Source organism: Haliaeetus albicilla, chromosome 10, assembly GCF_947461875.1.
Source record: "Haliaeetus albicilla chromosome 10, bHalAlb1.1, whole genome shotgun sequence".
Classification (NCBI taxonomy): domain Eukaryota; kingdom Metazoa; phylum Chordata; class Aves; order Accipitriformes; family Accipitridae; genus Haliaeetus; species Haliaeetus albicilla.
Window position 1 is genome coordinate 29,915,465 of NC_091492.1, and position 18,256 is coordinate 29,933,720.

General features: G+C 40.5%; 1 protein-coding gene across 2 annotated transcripts in view; it reads left to right on the top strand.

Moving 5' to 3' along the window:
- NAA25 (N-alpha-acetyltransferase 25, NatB auxiliary subunit) overlaps positions 1–18,256 on the top strand; it is a 33,634-nt gene that overhangs the window by 827 nt on the left and 14,551 nt on the right. For both annotated transcript variants that reach the window (XM_069794623.1, XM_069794625.1), the window contains exons 2-14: positions 2,783–2,868; positions 3,826–3,964; positions 5,632–5,750; positions 8,794–8,868; positions 9,723–9,830; positions 10,282–10,360; positions 10,889–11,000; positions 11,885–11,974; positions 12,327–12,496; positions 13,262–13,374; positions 16,071–16,278; positions 16,904–16,990; positions 18,034–18,214. In XM_069794623.1, coding sequence (XP_069650724.1) covers positions 2,783–2,868; positions 3,826–3,964; positions 5,632–5,750; positions 8,794–8,868; positions 9,723–9,830; positions 10,282–10,360; positions 10,889–11,000; positions 11,885–11,974; positions 12,327–12,496; positions 13,262–13,374; positions 16,071–16,278; positions 16,904–16,990; positions 18,034–18,214 — 1,567 coding nt within the window. The remainder of the gene's footprint in view (positions 1–2,782; positions 2,869–3,825; positions 3,965–5,631; positions 5,751–8,793; positions 8,869–9,722; positions 9,831–10,281; positions 10,361–10,888; positions 11,001–11,884; positions 11,975–12,326; positions 12,497–13,261; positions 13,375–16,070; positions 16,279–16,903; positions 16,991–18,033; positions 18,215–18,256) is intronic.

The window sequence follows — 18,256 nt, forward strand, 5'->3', positions numbered from 1 at the left end:
CTCTCCTCGGGCGGTAGTGGTGGGTCTGTGCTTCTGTCTCTCGGCCAAGGTAACTTTGGTCGGCGTTTGTTTTCCGCTGCAGAGGCGTTAGAAATGGATTAATTCATAAAAGGAGCAAGAGCAGTCACGGAAACCTTAAAGTTGTACGTTGAAGGGTTGTGGTACGGACTAATTGTGGTGTTATGAAAATTAATTGGGAAACGGGAGCGGAGTATTTAGGAGATGGTCTTGTTAAGAAACCTCTTGTATTAAGCTGTCCCCAGATATTTGCAAGGGTATTACATGCAGTTGGGATTGCTTAAGAGATTGTAGACAAGCTTGTCTCTGTTTATGCAAATACAGAGAAAAAGAAAACCGCTTCCCCAGGCTACGGTATCGTTTCGTCCCTAAAATTAAAGATTGGATAGAGATTTTGGAAAATGTTCTCAACTTTTTCAACACCAGAAAAAAAAATCTTTCCCTACAAACGTGTGGAGAGCTGCCCTCATTTGGGGATGAACGCGCTTTGGGAACATCCTTTGCCGCTTGGGCAGTGAGGATGGTGCGGTATAGACTTGCATCCCTGACGGATTCCAGTGTAATGGAGGAGGATTGTTTTGTTTGATTAGAAGTGTAAACACACAGCTGTCTTAAAGTTCATTGCATAATTATGAGCGCAGCTGTGCGGTTCGTCTTTATGTAACAATTTTAAGTTTTTCCCTTAGTTTTCTGTATGTGCTGTGATTGACATTTTTATTAATGTGCAATTATTTGTGTTATAGCCTGTGTAAGATTTTAAATGTTCCTAAAAGAAAAAGCTGGGTAAATTCAACCAATATTAAAGCAGATGATGTTGAGATGTATTTCACTATTCATTTCAGAGAGTATACCTATTAGGGAGAGAGCTTTAAAATAGCTTTCTGCTAGTTCTAGAAAGGGTTATCTGCATCGTAAGATTTGAATTCAGGCTTTGGTGCTGCAGAACACAAAATAAAGTGTATGTCCTTAAAGAGGTGAGTACACAACTTCACAAAAGTCATAAACTGGAGACGTGCAGCATGAGATCGAAAGTCTAGTTCTTGACTTAAAACAGTGCTTTTCTGTTTGCACTGTGTGCCTTGATTACTCAGGGTTCCTTGACAGCTATGTTTATCTTTCATCTTGATTTGTTCTCCCTTCACCTGAAGGTTCACACGTTGCATTTCCAGCCACTGAACATCTCCACCTACGGACTTGAAACTAATATAGGCTTGAGTTTATTTTCCTTCAGCTTGAATTCCTTTGGAAGTTGCCAGCTACTTTGGCTTCCAACAAACTTACTTGTTGTTAGCAAAATACAATCTTTTTATTCTGCTGCAGTTAGAGAAGTTTGTGGTTTATTTGATTTACTTTAGGAGACCTAAAGCGGAGATCTTATCGGTACAGTTGTTAAACAATCCAAGACAGGCAGTGCAGCATGGCAGATAATTTGCATGTAAGTGAACTGTGCAACACAGATCCTTTAGAAGTCTCTACTGGTGTATGAAGAGATCGTCGGGATTTTCTGTTCCACAGTTTTGAAACCTCTTCACTGAGAAATCCCTGCTTAAGTTTTAATGTTAAAGGTGGTGGACAGGTTTTCATGAGTTAAAATGGCCATCTAACCCATATAAAGAAAGTGTATTAGAGTTTCAAACTATATCATATGCAGCAATATTTTGGTTTGGTTAGTTAGTGTGGGCAGGCTGCCTCCTTTGAGGTTTTGTCTGTATGGTCTCAGGAGCCCTATTAGCTCTACTTTAAATCTGCAGCACTTGGCCATGGAATCAAATGTTAAAGCTGCCAAATATAAATCTCATTAGTGTAGATTCACACTTTGTACCATATACCAAGGAATTACTAAAGGTCACCTCTTCTTGGTAAAAGAGTTCTCTCTTATAATGAGAACTACAGTCCTAACGAGAAAAAGATGTGTAATATAATTTCAATTAACTAGTATTAGCTCTATTAGCAGTTTGGTAGGAGAGAGGCCAGAACAGTTTGAGCAGACCCTTCCCTGTCAGCATGTCAGGTGCAGCTAAGCTTTTCTGCTGCATTTTGGGTAGTAAGTCTTAATTTCTGAGGGAGAGGAAGCATATAGGGATCATGGTCTAATCTAAAATTGCTTGTTTGTAATTGTCTAATAACATGATGGTGCACTTGCTGTAGGTGAAGCTGAAAATTATAATACTGAGCTAAAAAAATGAGAGAATGGTCTCGAGGCAGGGGTTTTCTATGGCTGAAGTTTTACTAGATAGTGGGGTATCCCTGTAGGATATTTCGTCTTTAAAACCAGTCTGGTGAAAGCATAGTGATACTCTGTTAGGGGACACATTTGCTCTGCCTGAAGTATGGATCCTGTGGACAAGTAGGTCTTCTCAGTTAATGCTTTGATAGATTGCGAGTGCTTAGTTTCTAACCTGCTGCCTGTTGAAAGTCATTGAAAGTCTCCCAAAGGCACACCAAATTAATTTCTACTTTTACTGAAGCAAAGAGCTGTTGCTGCAGAACCTGCTCTATCATATGTCTCTTTGTTGCTGTAATGATCTATGTGGAGTAATTACAAAAGCTTGTTTGTTTGAATGACTAAAACTAGTACAGGGAGGTGAATACTTCATCCACAAAATGGCATGTTTCCTGAACATTTGGCTTAGTAGTAATTGTACAAGGAAAATGTGGTTTGCACTACTGGCCTAACAGCACATACTCCACGGTAAAATTAGAGGTAGCTTTCCAGAATGGTCTTGTGTTCTGTTATAATACTATATATTTTCTTCATATGCAGATTATCTCGATAATGGCAATAATAAAATGGCAATCCAGCAAGCAGATAAACTGCTCAAAAAACATAAGGATCTTCACTGTGCAAAGGTAAGTGTGATTGTGGTGCACTGACCTGGTTTGGTGAGCATAGCTCTGAAATGTGGAGTGTTTTTGTTGTGCCTTTTGAGCAGTGTCCGTGATCTTCCAGAGACCACAGTATTTTCTGAACACTCTGGAAGATCTCTGGCTGTTCGAATTCACACAACATTGTGTTTGCCTGAAAACTTGTATGGATCGTCTTGGTGAGGTGCCTCTAATGACTAGAGTGTAATTGGTTACACCTGAGCTAATTGTCTAGCTCCCTGTCAGAGCCACTGCAAGCAAACTTGGTGCATGGGCTGTGCCTGAAAAATGCCTCTTAGACCTTAGGTTGGGATATCTTTGGGATATCTCTCTGTAGTAGTTTGGACCAAAAACTCCCTTGGGAGGTGTAGTCCTTAGCAAAATATAACAAGGTGATTTTGATGGCATTTGCTCTTCTGCTTCTTGTTCGTGGCCCTCCTTGCTGTGCCCCTGTTGAAGGTAAAGGAGTTCTGTTCCTCACTTTTCTGAAAATATGACTATCTTTCTACTTTTCTCTTTTCCCTGTGGATTTTCCTCTACAGTTCATACCACTTCTACGTTTTGAAAGCTTCCCAAGCTGAAGTGAGTGTCATTGACCTGAATCTCATTTATGTCACTTCTCTCTGGCCAGTTATTGAAAGAAAAAAATGAAAATTGGCAGGACTAGTCAGTTTTCAGTCTGCAGTAGGGAAAACTGAGTGGCAGCTGATATCTTGGAGTGGCCTGCATATTTGTTAAGAAATGCAAAGCAACACTATTTGATGTAGCTTGCATTTGGAAGTTTTCCTCTACAGCCATATGGATTAGAAGCTTAATAAAACCTAAAGTTCCGTACAAGTAGTGAGGTGGTGAGGCAAAGCCTCTCCGCACCAGGAATGAGAGGATTTTCGCTGGTAACTGCCAACTGTGTTTCTAACAGCTGCCTCTGTGTTGTGTCAATAGGTTCTAAAGGCAATTGGCTTGCAGAGAACTGGCAAGCAAGATGAAGCATATACTCTGGCACAAGAAGTAGCAGCACTTGAACCCACAGATGATAATTCCTTGCAAGCACTAACTATTCTTTACCGGGAAATGCATAGACGTAAGCTTTTACCTTTGCCTCTCTTAAAAATCATAATTATTTACGTTCTTCAAGAAGTATATGGGATCTGCAGTTTCATGGAAACATGAAAAGTCCAGGGTTTGTGTATAGGTGTGTTAAGAGACTTGGAGAATTTAAATGATGCCTGCTATAAATGCCTCTTAAGGCTCTAGTGATCACCATAAAGCAAAGAACCTTGTTCTGGCTTCTCTCATTAACATTATTGTGTACACAGTTCCTAAATGAGTGACATGCTAATAATCTATCACGATCAGCTTATGATTTCACTTTTTTTTTTTAATGAAAGCTACTGGAATTTGTTGTCATTGTATGTGGTAGAGATGACAAATCACATCGTCTGTGGTTTGGACTGTGCTTAATGCTGTGAGATTGTAGTCAAGGTGTTCAGGCCTCAAGAAGCTGTGTGACAAACAGAAGGGAAATCCTGGCCTCTGAATTTGACCAGATTAGTTTTTTCACTGTGGTTCCTTGTAGTGATATGGTATTTTAAAAAGAATAAATCATGAATGTTTGAGTGACAGAGTGAAATTGCATGTGCTTTTCTGAAAGAAGCCAGACCTTATATACTGCTTATCTACGGCTCTAAACAGTTGTTGTTTCTGGCAGCTTCTTGTGGTTCTTGGTGGTGGTAGCAATGTTTATTGTTGAATTGCTGGAGCAATGACAATGAGGTGAAACAACTTTTGTAGAAATAGATATTTGGTATCAGTCTGCGATACAGCAATTACGTATGCTCTTTTAATTTCTTTGTGTGTGTATGTATATGTGGAGTTAAAGCATCGTTTCTTGCATAATGCGAGATTTTTTTGTGTATATGTGACTTCAGCTTAAACCCCTGAAAATGACAAAAGCCTTTCTGTGATTCTAAACAACTTGCCTGAGTGTTAAGCTCAGGTTTCTAACTTAACTCAGAAAGGAAATAGTGGGTGTTAGGCACTTCCACTTTTGATCCTGCAAGAAGACTGTAATTAGAAGTTTTATGTATGTGTGTTGAGGATATGTAAACTATGTGAAAGACGAATTACATTTGGTTTTCTAGTACTGCCCTGAGATATGGTTGTATGTGTAAGGAAGAAAAATCTGGAAGGGTGAAAATGTAAGGAAGTTTTGCGTATTATAATACCATAAGTATTTAGCCATGATAGACCTATTATTAAAAAGTATAGTGTGAAGTATTTGACTTGTTAAGAGTACTAAAATAGGCAATTGGGAAATAACAGGATATGACTAACGTAAGTAAACCTGCGATAAGAGCAACTAATTTGATATTAGGCTCTGAAAATGTTCTGTGTTTTGATAAATAATTCATGTGGAGCAGTCATTCTGCCAAGAGTAGAAATCTTCATTCAGTTTAATGCTCAAAAATGGATAAACTTTCTTAAGAAAAAGACTTAAGTGCTTCTGAGAAGTTTGGCTGTTGCTGTTAACTCTATTTTGAGGTTGGTTGGTTTGGTTTTTTTAAGCACTTTCTTCCTTTGACTACTGTTTGTAGTGCTTGGGGTCTTGAAGGAGAGAGTGTACCATTTCTGTGGTTGATGAGTGTAATTAGATTACTGTTCAGAGTATCACTGATGCTATCTTTATGTAGCTGTGCTTTAAAATTATTCCCAAATTTGTCTTAACTCAAGCATCTGGTTTTGGTTTAGCGGAACTGGTAACTAAACTTTATGAGGCAGCTGTAAAGAAGGTTCCCAACAGTGAAGAGTATCACTCTCATCTCTTCATGGCCTATGCCAGGGTTGGAGAATACAAGAAAATGCAACAGGTACGATCAACAATTTCTGTTCTTGTCATTTTAAGGTGTCTTTTTCTATACATCCTACTGTTAATGCCTTTTCATATTGCATGTAATCTTCCAGAAAGCTAAGCGGGGTTAATGCAGAAGTTATACTCTATGTTCTTTTTTACAGAAAGGCTTCTAAGACCGTTATTTAGGGGATGGGTTATCTGAAGGCAAATGCTTTCTTTCCGTTACATAGGATAGGACAACTGTGCCTTTTGTGTGCATATCTGATCTGATAGAGTATGTTGGTTATTTTGGGAGGCTTTTGTCCATCTGTCTTGAATAGTATGGTGGTTACGTATGAGGAGGTGTATTATAAAGGAATTCTGGAATAGATAGAAGAAGATCTAGCAAGCTCTTCTGATCCTTGTCTACAGACTTGATTTACTCCTTAGTTTGCTATTATGTTTGGGAAGAGTAATCTTGCCCATGCTCTTACCTCTAGAGTCTAACATATAACTAGGGTTGTATTGGTTGCAATTAGGTGAAGAAAAAGTAAAAAGCCCTTCCTTTAAGTACATCTTACTTCTCAGTTGGCAGAACAGTGTCATGCTGGTTAGTTTTGTTTTCATCTCTTCCAAATTAGGTGCCTGGAGAATGCCTATAAATGGAAGATTCTTTTCAAAGCATGTGTGCTCACTGTTCTGTATAAAAAAGCACAGAGCCAAGTAAATGAGTCCTAAACTCCCTCTCATTCCCACTGTATTAAGGTGACTTGAATTTTTATACAAGTTTTGGTTTAAGTAACTAAAAGAATATATTTAGCAGAAGTGTTATTCTCCATTGTAGCCCTACTTGTATGCTGTTTGAGTTCAAGCTCTAGATACGGACTAAGTTACTAATGTACATGAAATTACAAGCTTCATGTGACAATCTAAACTCCAGAGATGTGACTGTATGTTAATTGTACTCCTGTGTACAACCCCAAGTAGAAAAAATACAAGTCTTGCACAGATAATGACTTTTAACATTTATATGACCTTTTGTCTGTTTAAAATGTCATACAAACACGTATCTAGTTATCTAGACATTGTCAGAGTGGGATGTTCCAGATTGGCCTGGGCATTGGAGCTAAGGACTTAGAGATTCAAAGAGAGTGTGGATGCTAACTGACTGGAGAGTGAAAATAAACCTCAGCATCCTGTGTTCTGGGGTATTTCAACTGAAAGTACTGGAAAATGCAAACTGAGACTGCAGTCAGGAAATTAGCACAGAAGTCCATCTGTGGTAGTAGACTGTATTATATGTAGTTTCTTAAAATTAATTACAGATTTTATATGGATAAAAATGTTGTCCATTATATACAGGCACTGGAAATCTGAGAGACAAATGTGTGAATAACTGTTCATGTGTTAGGCTAGAAAATCTTGAATACTTTGGCTGTGCTTTGATGCAGCCAAGCTTTCAGCTCGACCTTTGCTTAACCACTGATTTGCACGTATAAGTGACCTCATGTTTCAGGTATCTGAGTATGTGTATGTATGAAACGAGTGTTTGAGGGCAGTTGCTTACATGAGGGAGGCATGTGCTTTGGGGTGCCTTTTAGCACTGACTGAGCATACTAGTGAAAGTCAGCACTGGAAATATACCCGCCTCTCCTAAAGAATAAGTCTTCTGCTTCCTGATGTAGTTACCACTTGTGGTGGGTTGACCCTGGCTGAACGCCAGGTGCCCACCAAAGCTGTTTTTTCACTCCCCCTCCTCAGCTGGACCGGGGAGAGAAAATATAACAAAGAGCTTGTAGGTTGAGAGAAGGACAGGCGAGATCACTCACCAATTACTGTCATGGGCAAAACAGACTCAGCTTGGGGAAAATTAACTCAGTTTATTACCAATCAACCAGAGTACGGTAATGAGAAATAAAACCAAATCTCAGAACACCTTCCCTCCACCCCTCCCTTCTTCCCGGGCACAGCTTCACTCCCGGATTCTCTACCAACCCCCCCAGCAGCGCAGGGGGACGGGGAATGGGGTTTACGGTCAGTTCATCACACATTATTTCTGCCACTTCATCCTCCTCAGGGGCAGGACTCATCACGCTCTTCCCCTGCTCCAGCGTGGGGTCCCTCCCATGGGAGACAGTCCTCCACGAACTTCTCCAGCGTGGGTCCTTTCCACGGTGTGCAGTCCTTCATGAGCACACTACTCCAGCGTGGGTCACCCACGGGGTCACAAGTCCTGCCAGAAAACCTGCTCTGTGGCCTCCTTTCTCCGCAGGTCCTGCCAGGAGCCTGCTCCAGCGCGGGCTTCCCACAGGGTCACAGCCTCCTTCGGGCACCCACCTGCTCCATTGTGGGGTCCTCCATGGGCTGCAGGTGGATATCTGCTCCACCGTGGACCTCTCTGGGCTGCAGGGGAACAATCTGCCTCACCATGGTCTTCACCACGGGCTGCAGGGGAATCTCTGCTCCAGTGCCTGGAGCATCTCCTCCCCCTCCTTCTTCACTGACCTTGGTGTCTGCAGGGTTGTTTCTCTTACATGTTCTCACTCCTCTCTCCGGCTGCTGTTTCTGTCTGTCCCAGCAACTTTTTTTTCCTTCTGAAACATGTTATCACAGAGGCGCTACCACTATCGCTGATTGGCTTGGCCTTGGCCGGCAGCGGGTCCGTCTTGGAGCCGGCTGGTATTGGCGCTCTCGAACACAGGGGAAGCTTCTAGCAGCTTCTCACAGAAGCCACCCCTGTAGCCACCCCCCGCTACCAAAACCTTGCCACACAAAGCCAATACACCACTTCTAATTAAAGCTATCGTCTGTTTAGGCAGTCACACGTGTGCATGCTCATGGCTGTTTCTTGTCAGACCTACACAAAGTACTTGATCTTTGAAATATTTTCCCCTTTGCTTTCTTCTTCAGCAATGTGTATTAGGGTGGAAGGGCTCATGGATTGATAGAAGTCTTCCCATCTAGTTGCTAATTCTGTGTTGTCTGCTGCCGTCATTGCTGCTTAGCTTGTGTTCTCTGTCATGCGAGCTTGTAAACAGATACGTTTCAGGAATGATGAAACTTTGTCTTATATTTTTCAGGCTGGAATGGCACTTTATAAGATTGTACCCAAAAATCCTTACTATTTTTGGTCTGTGATGAGCCTGATTATGCAGGTGTGTACAGTGTTGCAAAAGAGTTTGACTTTCGCTGCAGGTATAGTGCAAATACAGAAATGTTCTCAGTGAAAATATTAGAGATTATTTTAAGTAGAATGTGTATTTGAACTGTTTCTGTATGATGCTGGGAGAATGACTGAGCCCTCCTTAAGTAGCACTATTGATGTGGTCCAAAATGAATGCTCTAGTGTTTTTATAATGCAACTTAACTGCTCTGCCTTACCACGTTTATACAACTTGAATTATCCTCTCATCTGGACTAGTACCTTACTGTCTTTAGTTAGAGAGCTAATGAATAAAACCTCAAATATCTGCAGCTCCTTAGTCAGAACTGTTCCTCTCTGTAACTAGGTTATAAAGGCTCTAGGAGGAGATAAATGAGAGCTCTGGACTTAGCAGGTCTTTTAAGACTGCAGAAAGTCTGCAAGAATAGACAGCAGATCAGCTGTGCTGCTGTTAGTTGATATAGCAGATTCAGGCACTAATCAGACAACCTGACAGCGTTGGCTGAATAAGCATCGGGGCATTAATCACATTGTCTAAAATACTGTGCCATGGAAAACACAAATGTGTTCTTGCTACCTGTTATTTGCCATGGGTATTGTGTGCCTAGCTGCATGAGTCTCTGGACAATGTAATCAAGAGCAAGCTTTTCAGTATATCACTAGTTTTATTGCTGCCTTTTAACAGAGCTCTCTGCACGTGACAGATGGCAGCTCTGAATGTGTGGTTTTTTGGGGGTGGTGGAATTGAAGCACCTGGGTTTTTTTCCTCTTCTAATGGGAAAAAAGCAGTGGCTGGGACAACACAAAAAGTTGATGACCTGTTATGACAATTCTTCTCTTCCTTAGTCTATTTCAGCACAGGATGAAAACCTCTCAAAGACGATGTTTTTGCCACTAGCTGAGAGAATGGTGGAAAAGATGGTGAAAGAGGATAAGATTGAAGCTGAGGCTGAAGTAAGGCTTGCAGATACTTTCAGCTTGATTTGAACATTATTGAGACAAGGAATGCACTGTTCAAGGAGGTTGATTATTTTAACGGTTTTCCAAGATAATAATCAGTAGTGTTCTGGAAGTAAATGTGAATGTAGCGGGACAGAAGAAAAAACAAGATCAGAGGGTTGAGAGGGATTTGGAATCGTGTGGCCAGGAAAATGTTTTGGCATTTGATTTGACTGATGAAGTACTTGGGTTTGCTCCCTGGGAGGCCCCAAGAGAAACTTCAGGACTGAGAATGGAAAAAAGACCTAAATTCCTGAATGCTCCACCCTCTGGGATGCTAAAGATAGCTTTGCAGGCCTGGCTATCTCCTATTTCTAATGACAGTAACACAAGCCACTTTATTTCTTGGCACACCTGTGTATTGTTTTACTAGCAAATTTCATTGCAGTCTAATCTTTCTTTTAAGGTCGAACTGTACTACATGATTCTGGAACGTCTGGAGAAGTATAAGGAAGCCTTAGATGTTGTGAGAGGAAAACTAGGAGGTAACTTATTCTGACAATTAATAATCACAGTTGTGTGGAGAACACAGCAGTTCTCCTTTACTTCAGACTTGTCTGCTGGTTCACAAAAAAAAGAAAAGCCTGCAAGAAGCCTGACTCTTAGCACCAGTTTCAAACATTGATGCTAACTCTGGAGGTGCTCTGATGCAGACTGGTTTTACCCACCTGTTTATGGTATTTAAGCATTACTTAGTGGTGAACTTTGCAGCAGTATGCTTAGCAGTAGTAAATTGATAGCATGTTAGTTTGTAGCTGCCATCTTAAAAAAAAAAACAATAGTTCGTAATATCCTATTTTGAGGAGTCTTTCTGGTGATTGAAATGCACTTGCAGTTTTAAGGAATTGGGATATGAAGGTTTCTATAGGAAATCTGTCCTTTCTATCCTTTGAGGACCTCTCTTCTCTTACACTTACTGTTTTGCATCCTGGGCTATAATAAGAAGCTTTATGCAGAAAGTAAAGAAGGAAATGCATTGATTAAATAAACTTGCCCTTCTGTTTTTAATTTAGAGAAGCTGACAAGTGAGCTCCAAAGCCGTGAGAACAAGTGTATGGCAATGTACAAGAAGCTGTGTAGGTGGCCAGAGTGCAATGCGCTGTCGAGAAGGCTACTGCTGAAAAAGTGAGATTATATTTCTGCAGTCCTACTAAAAAAACTGAAGAGAAATTCCTGGCTGGTTGTGAATTGCCTTGTTTAGTGGCTTTTGCAAATGGTGGTTAAAATAGAAGAACATCAGAGGATCTCAAAGCATTTCCAAACGTTTGCGCTCCAAACCCTGAGGAAAAGGGCAACGGAATAAAGTGTTAAAGGGACATGGTGAAGGTCACAGGGAGAGTCAGTGTGAGGACTGTAGTTGCTTCTTTTTGAAGGCTGACTTCAGTGATACATTAAGGCAATAAAATTTTGTTTACCTCCTTATTTTTGAAGGCTGTGCTGATTGTCCAGCTCTAGCTTCCATGGTGGGAGAGGAAGAGACCTGTGTTTACATTTAATTTTCTGGAACTTCATTTTTCTCACTTGGCCAGACTTCATACTGGGAAGTGCATGTAATGCTTTGAACAGATGCATCAGGAGAGAGCATACTAGTATGATCAAATCTGTCTCTTGGAACTGTCAAGAGAGATTTGTTGCTTGTTTTTTGTATTAAGCTGTGCCCTTATCTTACATATAAGTTAATACAGGGGAGAATCTTCTGTCTTAGCATTTTGTGGGGGTATTAATGAGCTCCAATTGGAATGTAAATGTTAAGAGGAGAGTTTGTAGCTTGCTTCAATTCTTCATTGAAATTCTTTCCTTTTAATATGTTTCAAGAAATTCAGGATGATGGCATTCTTAAGATGCGAGACCTTTTCAAGGAGAAATGATTCTTATTGTAGTTGTTTATTCTGTAATATGAATGTGTGCTATTCCTTAAATTCAGCTTTTGCAAGGAATGCAGTTTTAGAAGTGAGTTACTGTTTTGGGCAATTCCCTAAACTTTGTTCTGTGCCTGATTTTTGTTTCAGCTCAGATGATTGGCAGTTTTATATAACTTACTTTGATTCAGTGTTTCAACTCATTGATGAATCCTGGACACCTCCACCAGAAGAAGAGCAGTAAGTTAACAGTTCTGCTATGGATTTGTTTTTCCTTTGTGCTACAGTGAATTGTTTGCATTCGTATATTCAATACAGCACTGTCTGCATCTTTGGGTGACTTCTTGACATTATATCCCAAAATGATGTGTTCTTCCTACTTTGTTTTGGAGGCTGGCAATAGTTTATTGGAAACAGCTGTTTAGTGGTTTGTATGCTACAGAACTCTTCCAGTTTGTATTTTTCATGGTGATTGAGTTAGAGAATCCATCATGCCAGGTTTCCTTAAGAATATCCTGGGAGTATGCTGAACACGTTATCAATGCCTAGCAATGGGAAGAATCAAAGAACCTTTTGTCTCTTAATTGCACAGCTCTTTGGAAGGAGAGGTACACTATACTGTAGAGCAAGCTGTGAAATTTATAGAAGAGAGGATAACAGAAGAATCTAAGAGCTCTCGGCCACTTCGGGGACCATATTTAGCTAAACTGGAGCTGATTAGACGTTTGCGGTACAGAGGTTGTAATGATGAATATAAACTAGGTAAGAACCACTAACTGGATGATGAATTAATCTTTTGGAGAGAGAACACAAACTTGGAACAAGCTCTTTGCTAAATCACTGAGTTAGATACAATGTCTGTTATGAAAATGTACATGCTGTTGTCTGTATATAAAGAATCTTGAAAGCATTAGAAGGTGAGCCCTGAAGAAAGGCAGGTAGTTCCAGACTACTGCAGGGCTTGTAAAAGCAAGCAGGGAAATTCTCAGACCTATGGGATCTAGGAGCATACGGTCACTGACGTCATAATGTAAAGTGCATTCCTGATGCACTGCTTTTGTAGAAAGTCGTGCTGTTATGCTGTAATCTCTGAATGGTTTTTCGTTCAAGTTTTTTGGCAGTAGTACCAGGTTTTGCTTTTTAAAAACTTGCATTTAAAAATCACATTTAGGGAATCAGTGAAGGAGAGAATGAGATTAGAGCAACATCTGTGCTACTTACTAGTTCCTTTTGTATTTCCATCCAAAAATAAGTCACTGTTAGATAAGTGGAGGCTGTGTATGCATGCCTTTTATGCTGAGCTCTTATGTGCCAGAGAAGCTCAAGTGAAGCTCTTGGGGCTTTTTGTGTCCTTGGTTACCAAAGACATTGAACCTCTGTTAAAATCTTAGTACAGCTATCCATTTTCTAAATCGCTGTGTAATCTCAAAGGGGGGGGGGGGTGATTACTGAAGATTTCTCATAGTTATTTTACAGATTCAACTTTTGATAGAGCATATTAAAAAGATGAACTGGCCTTTTTCCTAGGTGATCCAGAAGAACTAATGTTCCAATACTTCAAAAAATTTGGGGACAAACCCTGCTGTTTTACTGATCTCAAAGTATTTGTGGATCTCCTCCCATCCAGCCAATACACAAAGGTGAGGAAAGATGAAGTGGTGGCAGAAACTGCAACAGTTGTTTGCACTCTGGTCCCTTTATCTTAAAATACCTGTGGATCTTATCAAAAGACTGGAAACATCAAATTTTTATCTTCTGTTTGAAATTCAGAAAACTCTTTGCACTGTAGAAAATACAATGAACATCGGAATACACTGAGCAGTTTCATTCAGAGGATTTTTACTGGAGACTAAAACCTAAGTTTGATCCTGCAGAGTCTCAGACCCAGATGTAGTATTCATTTGACTTTATTACCATTTCAAGGTGTCAGGGTGCTTTGAGATGGTCTTGGTTGAGTTCTCGTATCGAAAATGAAAAGCTGGTAATGCTGATGAAAGTTACAAGATGCAAGTCTGTATCTTGTAACAAAAAGCTCCGTAGGAATTTTAGTTCAGTTGATAAGCTGCCCGATTTAGCTCATTTTTAAATGACTAATCTCTCATCACTTTTGTTTATAGATCACAGCTTACAAAATGGAGTAATGTAACACTACAGAAGGACCACCCTGTTCATTCATTTGTAGTTCTCATTGCTGTGTACTGTAACTTTTGTTTTACAAAGACATCCTCCTCTTTCCCTTCCCACCCATCACTTGTTTTTCCCATTAAAATTATATGTTTAATGGGAAAAATCTGCTCCCTTGTCTGATGCAGGTAGGGTGTCACATAGATGCTTTGCTTGGCTCTGCTGCAGTGCTAAAGAATGGACACATTGGTACTGATCAAGGGGTGACTGAGAGACCTATGGCAACTTTTCCAGAATCTCCTTCTGAAACAAGCTCTCTTTAACTGAAAAGACTATTTGTGCAGAGTCATGAGCAGCTCGTTGAATGACTTCAGCAGCTGGGAATCCTGTCACTCACCCCATTGTTTTTCTAAGCCATTGTGTAACATTATCAGAGCTGGGGAGGGCTAGACAGAACCCTGGACCAGCCAGAGGCTGTTGATAAAATGTTTGTAAACAAAGTGTAGATAGTGTTGTTATATTCTTAGTTTATTAAAATACTCTTTGACTGCTAATGCAAGCTCTTCCCACAGCCTCACTACTAATGAGAATGGTGGCCCTGGCATGTATGGGTTGCTGCTGGTGTTTCATGTTAAAAGGTCTGTTTTTATTCCACTGGCAAGAGATCTGGTCAGAAGGATATTTAACTCGTAGTTGTGGAAATGGTGATACCATTGCAAGGTAACCCTGAAGTACTGAACAGGTTTAATACTAACTTTCCAAGAAATTTAGAAACAAATTCTAAACCCAGAGCAGGGGGGAATGATATTTGATAATAATAGTTTAGGCTACAGTTTTGTTGCAGTGCTTGTAAAACCATGACTTTGAATAAATTCTCTAAAACTTTCTGATTGGCCTTAAAACTGCTGCTGGTTTAGTGAATATATCGTATTGTGTCATACTGACATACTGGAATGTCTTCCCAGTGTATGGCTTCTGGCTGTTGTCTCTGAAGCATGCATCTGCAGTGGTTTAACTCAGTCAAGGAGATGTGTAGCTGAGGAGCTTTAGTGGTGCTGAAGTGCTGACTAGTTTTTGAAATCTGAAAGTTTAAGTTACTTAAAATATTCATAGATTGTCTTAACTTTATTCTTGTTTCACAGCAAAGTTGCCAAAGGTTGTTGTATCCTAGATAAAGTAACAGGGTCACACTGAGGCTATACGCATCTTGGGGGGGGTCTTTTTTTTAAAAAGTACTGAATGGTGTTACAGTTCAGTAGCTGAGGATGTGGCAATATTGCTGGGCCACTAGACACGTGAGATACTCCAGAAATAATTGTCAACGACATCAATCTTGATTTCCTAGAGGTGTAAATTGGAGTATGCAGCCTAGTGATATGATTGACCTTGCTGAGCTTGGCAAAATCTCAAACTGAAAAGATTTGTCAACACAGTCTTCATCAGTATCTATGGGAAAACTGGAATTTGTATGCATGGTGCTATATGTTCCTCCTATCCAGCTGTCATGCTTTTTTCCTCAGGCATGCATTTGATGCAGTTCTTGTGTTTCAACACCAAATGTAGTAAAGTTGAATTCATTGGCTTTAACTTAGTTTTGAGTTTGTAAACACTGTTGGATTTTAGGGCAACAAGAAACTGCTGTCCAGCCCTGACTGTGTGTTGTGAGAAGTCTGCTGTCTTCCATTAGAATAGTAAACAATGAGAGGCTGCTTTTCTTACAACTTAATTAAAAAAAAGAAGTCATTAATCAAAGATTATGACCTCACTGAGTACAGCACATTACTTCAGAGTTGAGAGAAAATGTGAGGGCTAGTACAAACCCACTGTTTCCTGGAAGTGTGCTGTGAAGCCTTTCAGTAACTGCTTATTTTAATTGCATATATTATTACTGAGAGTGTTAACAGGTGCTTGAACTCTCTTGTGTGTCAGTGTATTGGAAACTTGCCTGTGATTTATTTTTTTTCCTCTGTCTGATGAAACTTATTAAAAGCTATTGAGTGCAACCAGAACTGTGTGCTCGCCAGCTTTAAAAACAAAACAAAACAAAAAATAAAAAACATTGAATCCAGCTCTTAAATTGGTTCTAGTGTGACATCGGGGTTGATGCTGACATTTCCACCTTGCTTTTCTTTTTTCTTGATTTGAAGGAGGAAATGCTTTCCTTTGTGCAGTCCCAGATGCCCTGCAGAATTTAACAGTGTTTCTCTTTCAGTTCATCAGTCAATTGCTGGAAGTAATCCCTCTGTCAGCAACAGCAGAGAGTGAAATCGCACTGCCAGCCGATATCAAAGCTCTGCAACAACATTTGTGTGTGGTGCAGCTCTCAAGATTGCTTGGTATCTATCACGCCATGGATAAGAAGCAAAAGCTGACTGTGGTCAGGGAGTTGATGTTAAGATACCGCCATGGATTGGAGTTTGGTGAGAAAAAAACGTGAAATGAATGTTGCGGTTCACTTTTAGCTTTTTATGAGCAGAAGTTGGCAGCTTTTTCAGGAGGGTGGAACAACACAAACTCTGGCAAATACCACTATTGGTGCACAGCACCTATTGTGCTGCTAGATAATGCTTTTGCTTTCTCCTTTATGATTACATCCTTGGGCATACCTGAATTATCTGTTTTCTTTGAATTTTGTTTCTTTTCAGTTGTATAACTTAAAGACAAATGAGATATTCCTGGGTAGTTCAGATGGTACATTTCTATGTTTGCACAATTGCCTGTGCCTTTAAGCAAAGCCAGGCTTTATCACTGGTGTACCTAGGACAAATACACAAGCAATAATAGTAATTTGTAAATCTTGCAGTTGTAGGAGAGTCTGTTCTTCCTCAGCAGATGTCAACATATGAAGTGGCCCAAAGTCCATTTGCATGATGAACAAATGCAGCATGTATACAGTTGTTTCAGTTTTTAAGACAACTCTGGATTTTATAAATTAAGCTGTGGTTATCATCTGTCAGATAGCTGTGTCATTTGATAATGCTGACGATGTGAGAAGCACCTGACAGCACTGTCAGTAATTGAAGGGTAACTTTTTTTTCTCTTTAGGAAAATCTTGTTTGAAAACTGAATTGCAGTTTTCAGATTATTACTGCCTCCTTGCAGTTCACCTGCTGCTTGATTTGTGGCTAGAAGGTATGTTCTGAAAATTATGTCTTGCTTAATACCACTCTGGATGGTTGTGATAGGGATACTGTGTCCCTGTGGCCAGTGTACCTGGCATGGCTTGTTAGGCCCATAGCTTTCTGGGTTTTCTCTCAATATGAGGTATGTCAGGAGTCCCTCTGTTCAGCTGGTGTTTGATCTGAATCTCACTGACTTCTAAAGGGATTTGATTTTTCTGATTAATTCTTGTAAGTCCTGGCAGAGCTTTGCTGATGACTCTTGCAGCTCAGTGTTAGCTGTCTTCAGAAGCTTGTTCTGAGTTTCCTGTGTAGGTAATGTTTTCTCTCCCTTTGCACAGGTTCTGCTGACAACTCCTTTGTGATATCAGAGGTGTTTTGAGAGCATTTCTTTCCCTCCCTGATATACTTTGTCTTTTGGATCCCTTGCTTCTAAACCTTCTGCTGAGACCTGTTGCCTTGTCTTGAGTATTCCTGTACTCCAGGAATCTGCTCTGCCTGTTAGTCTCCTAATCCCACAGTCAGACTTCAATGGTGGCTGTCCACAGGCACTGTTTATCTTCCTGCCCTTCCATGTAGTTGTCAGTTACGCCTTTGTCTCTCCTGAGGAAGATTTATTCTTTAATCTGAGTAAATCCATCATCAAGTGTGGGCTCTTGAATTCCTGGCTCTGTGCTACTGTCTTGCATAATGCTTGGGAGTACTCTGTACGTAGAAGCTAGAAATCCTCAGGAGTCCAAGGCTCACTGGGGAAGGTCACTTCTGCAGTGGGCTCGTGTGAGGGCTGTGCTCTGTACAGACGTGAGCTAGATATTCCCTGTGAAGAATTATTCCTCTACCTTTGCCTCAGAGAGCAGCTATAGTGCTGGAGTGGGTGTTAGTTTTAAGGGTAGCAGCGTGACTGATGAGTGCCATCTGCATGTTGAAATGCATGGGATCATTCTGAGAGGTGTGTAACTTGGGGAAGGAAGCTCCAATGCCAAAGTGAACTGTGCTGTTGGTGTTCAGTGCCTCGCTCTGATCATGCCTGTCTGTGTGTTTTGTCTTTGTCACCAGGTGAAGAGTCAGCTGTGTGGCAGTGCCTCACTCTCTTAGAAGAAGGATTATCTCATAGTCCTTCTAATGCTCAGTTTAAATTGCTGCTCATTCGAATCTACTGCAGACTTGGTGCATTTGAACCTGTTGCAGAGCTCTATTCCAGCCTTGATGCAAAACACATACAGCACGACACCATCGGGTGGGTAGTATTTACTGAGAATAATTGGTGATGGTGACCCTC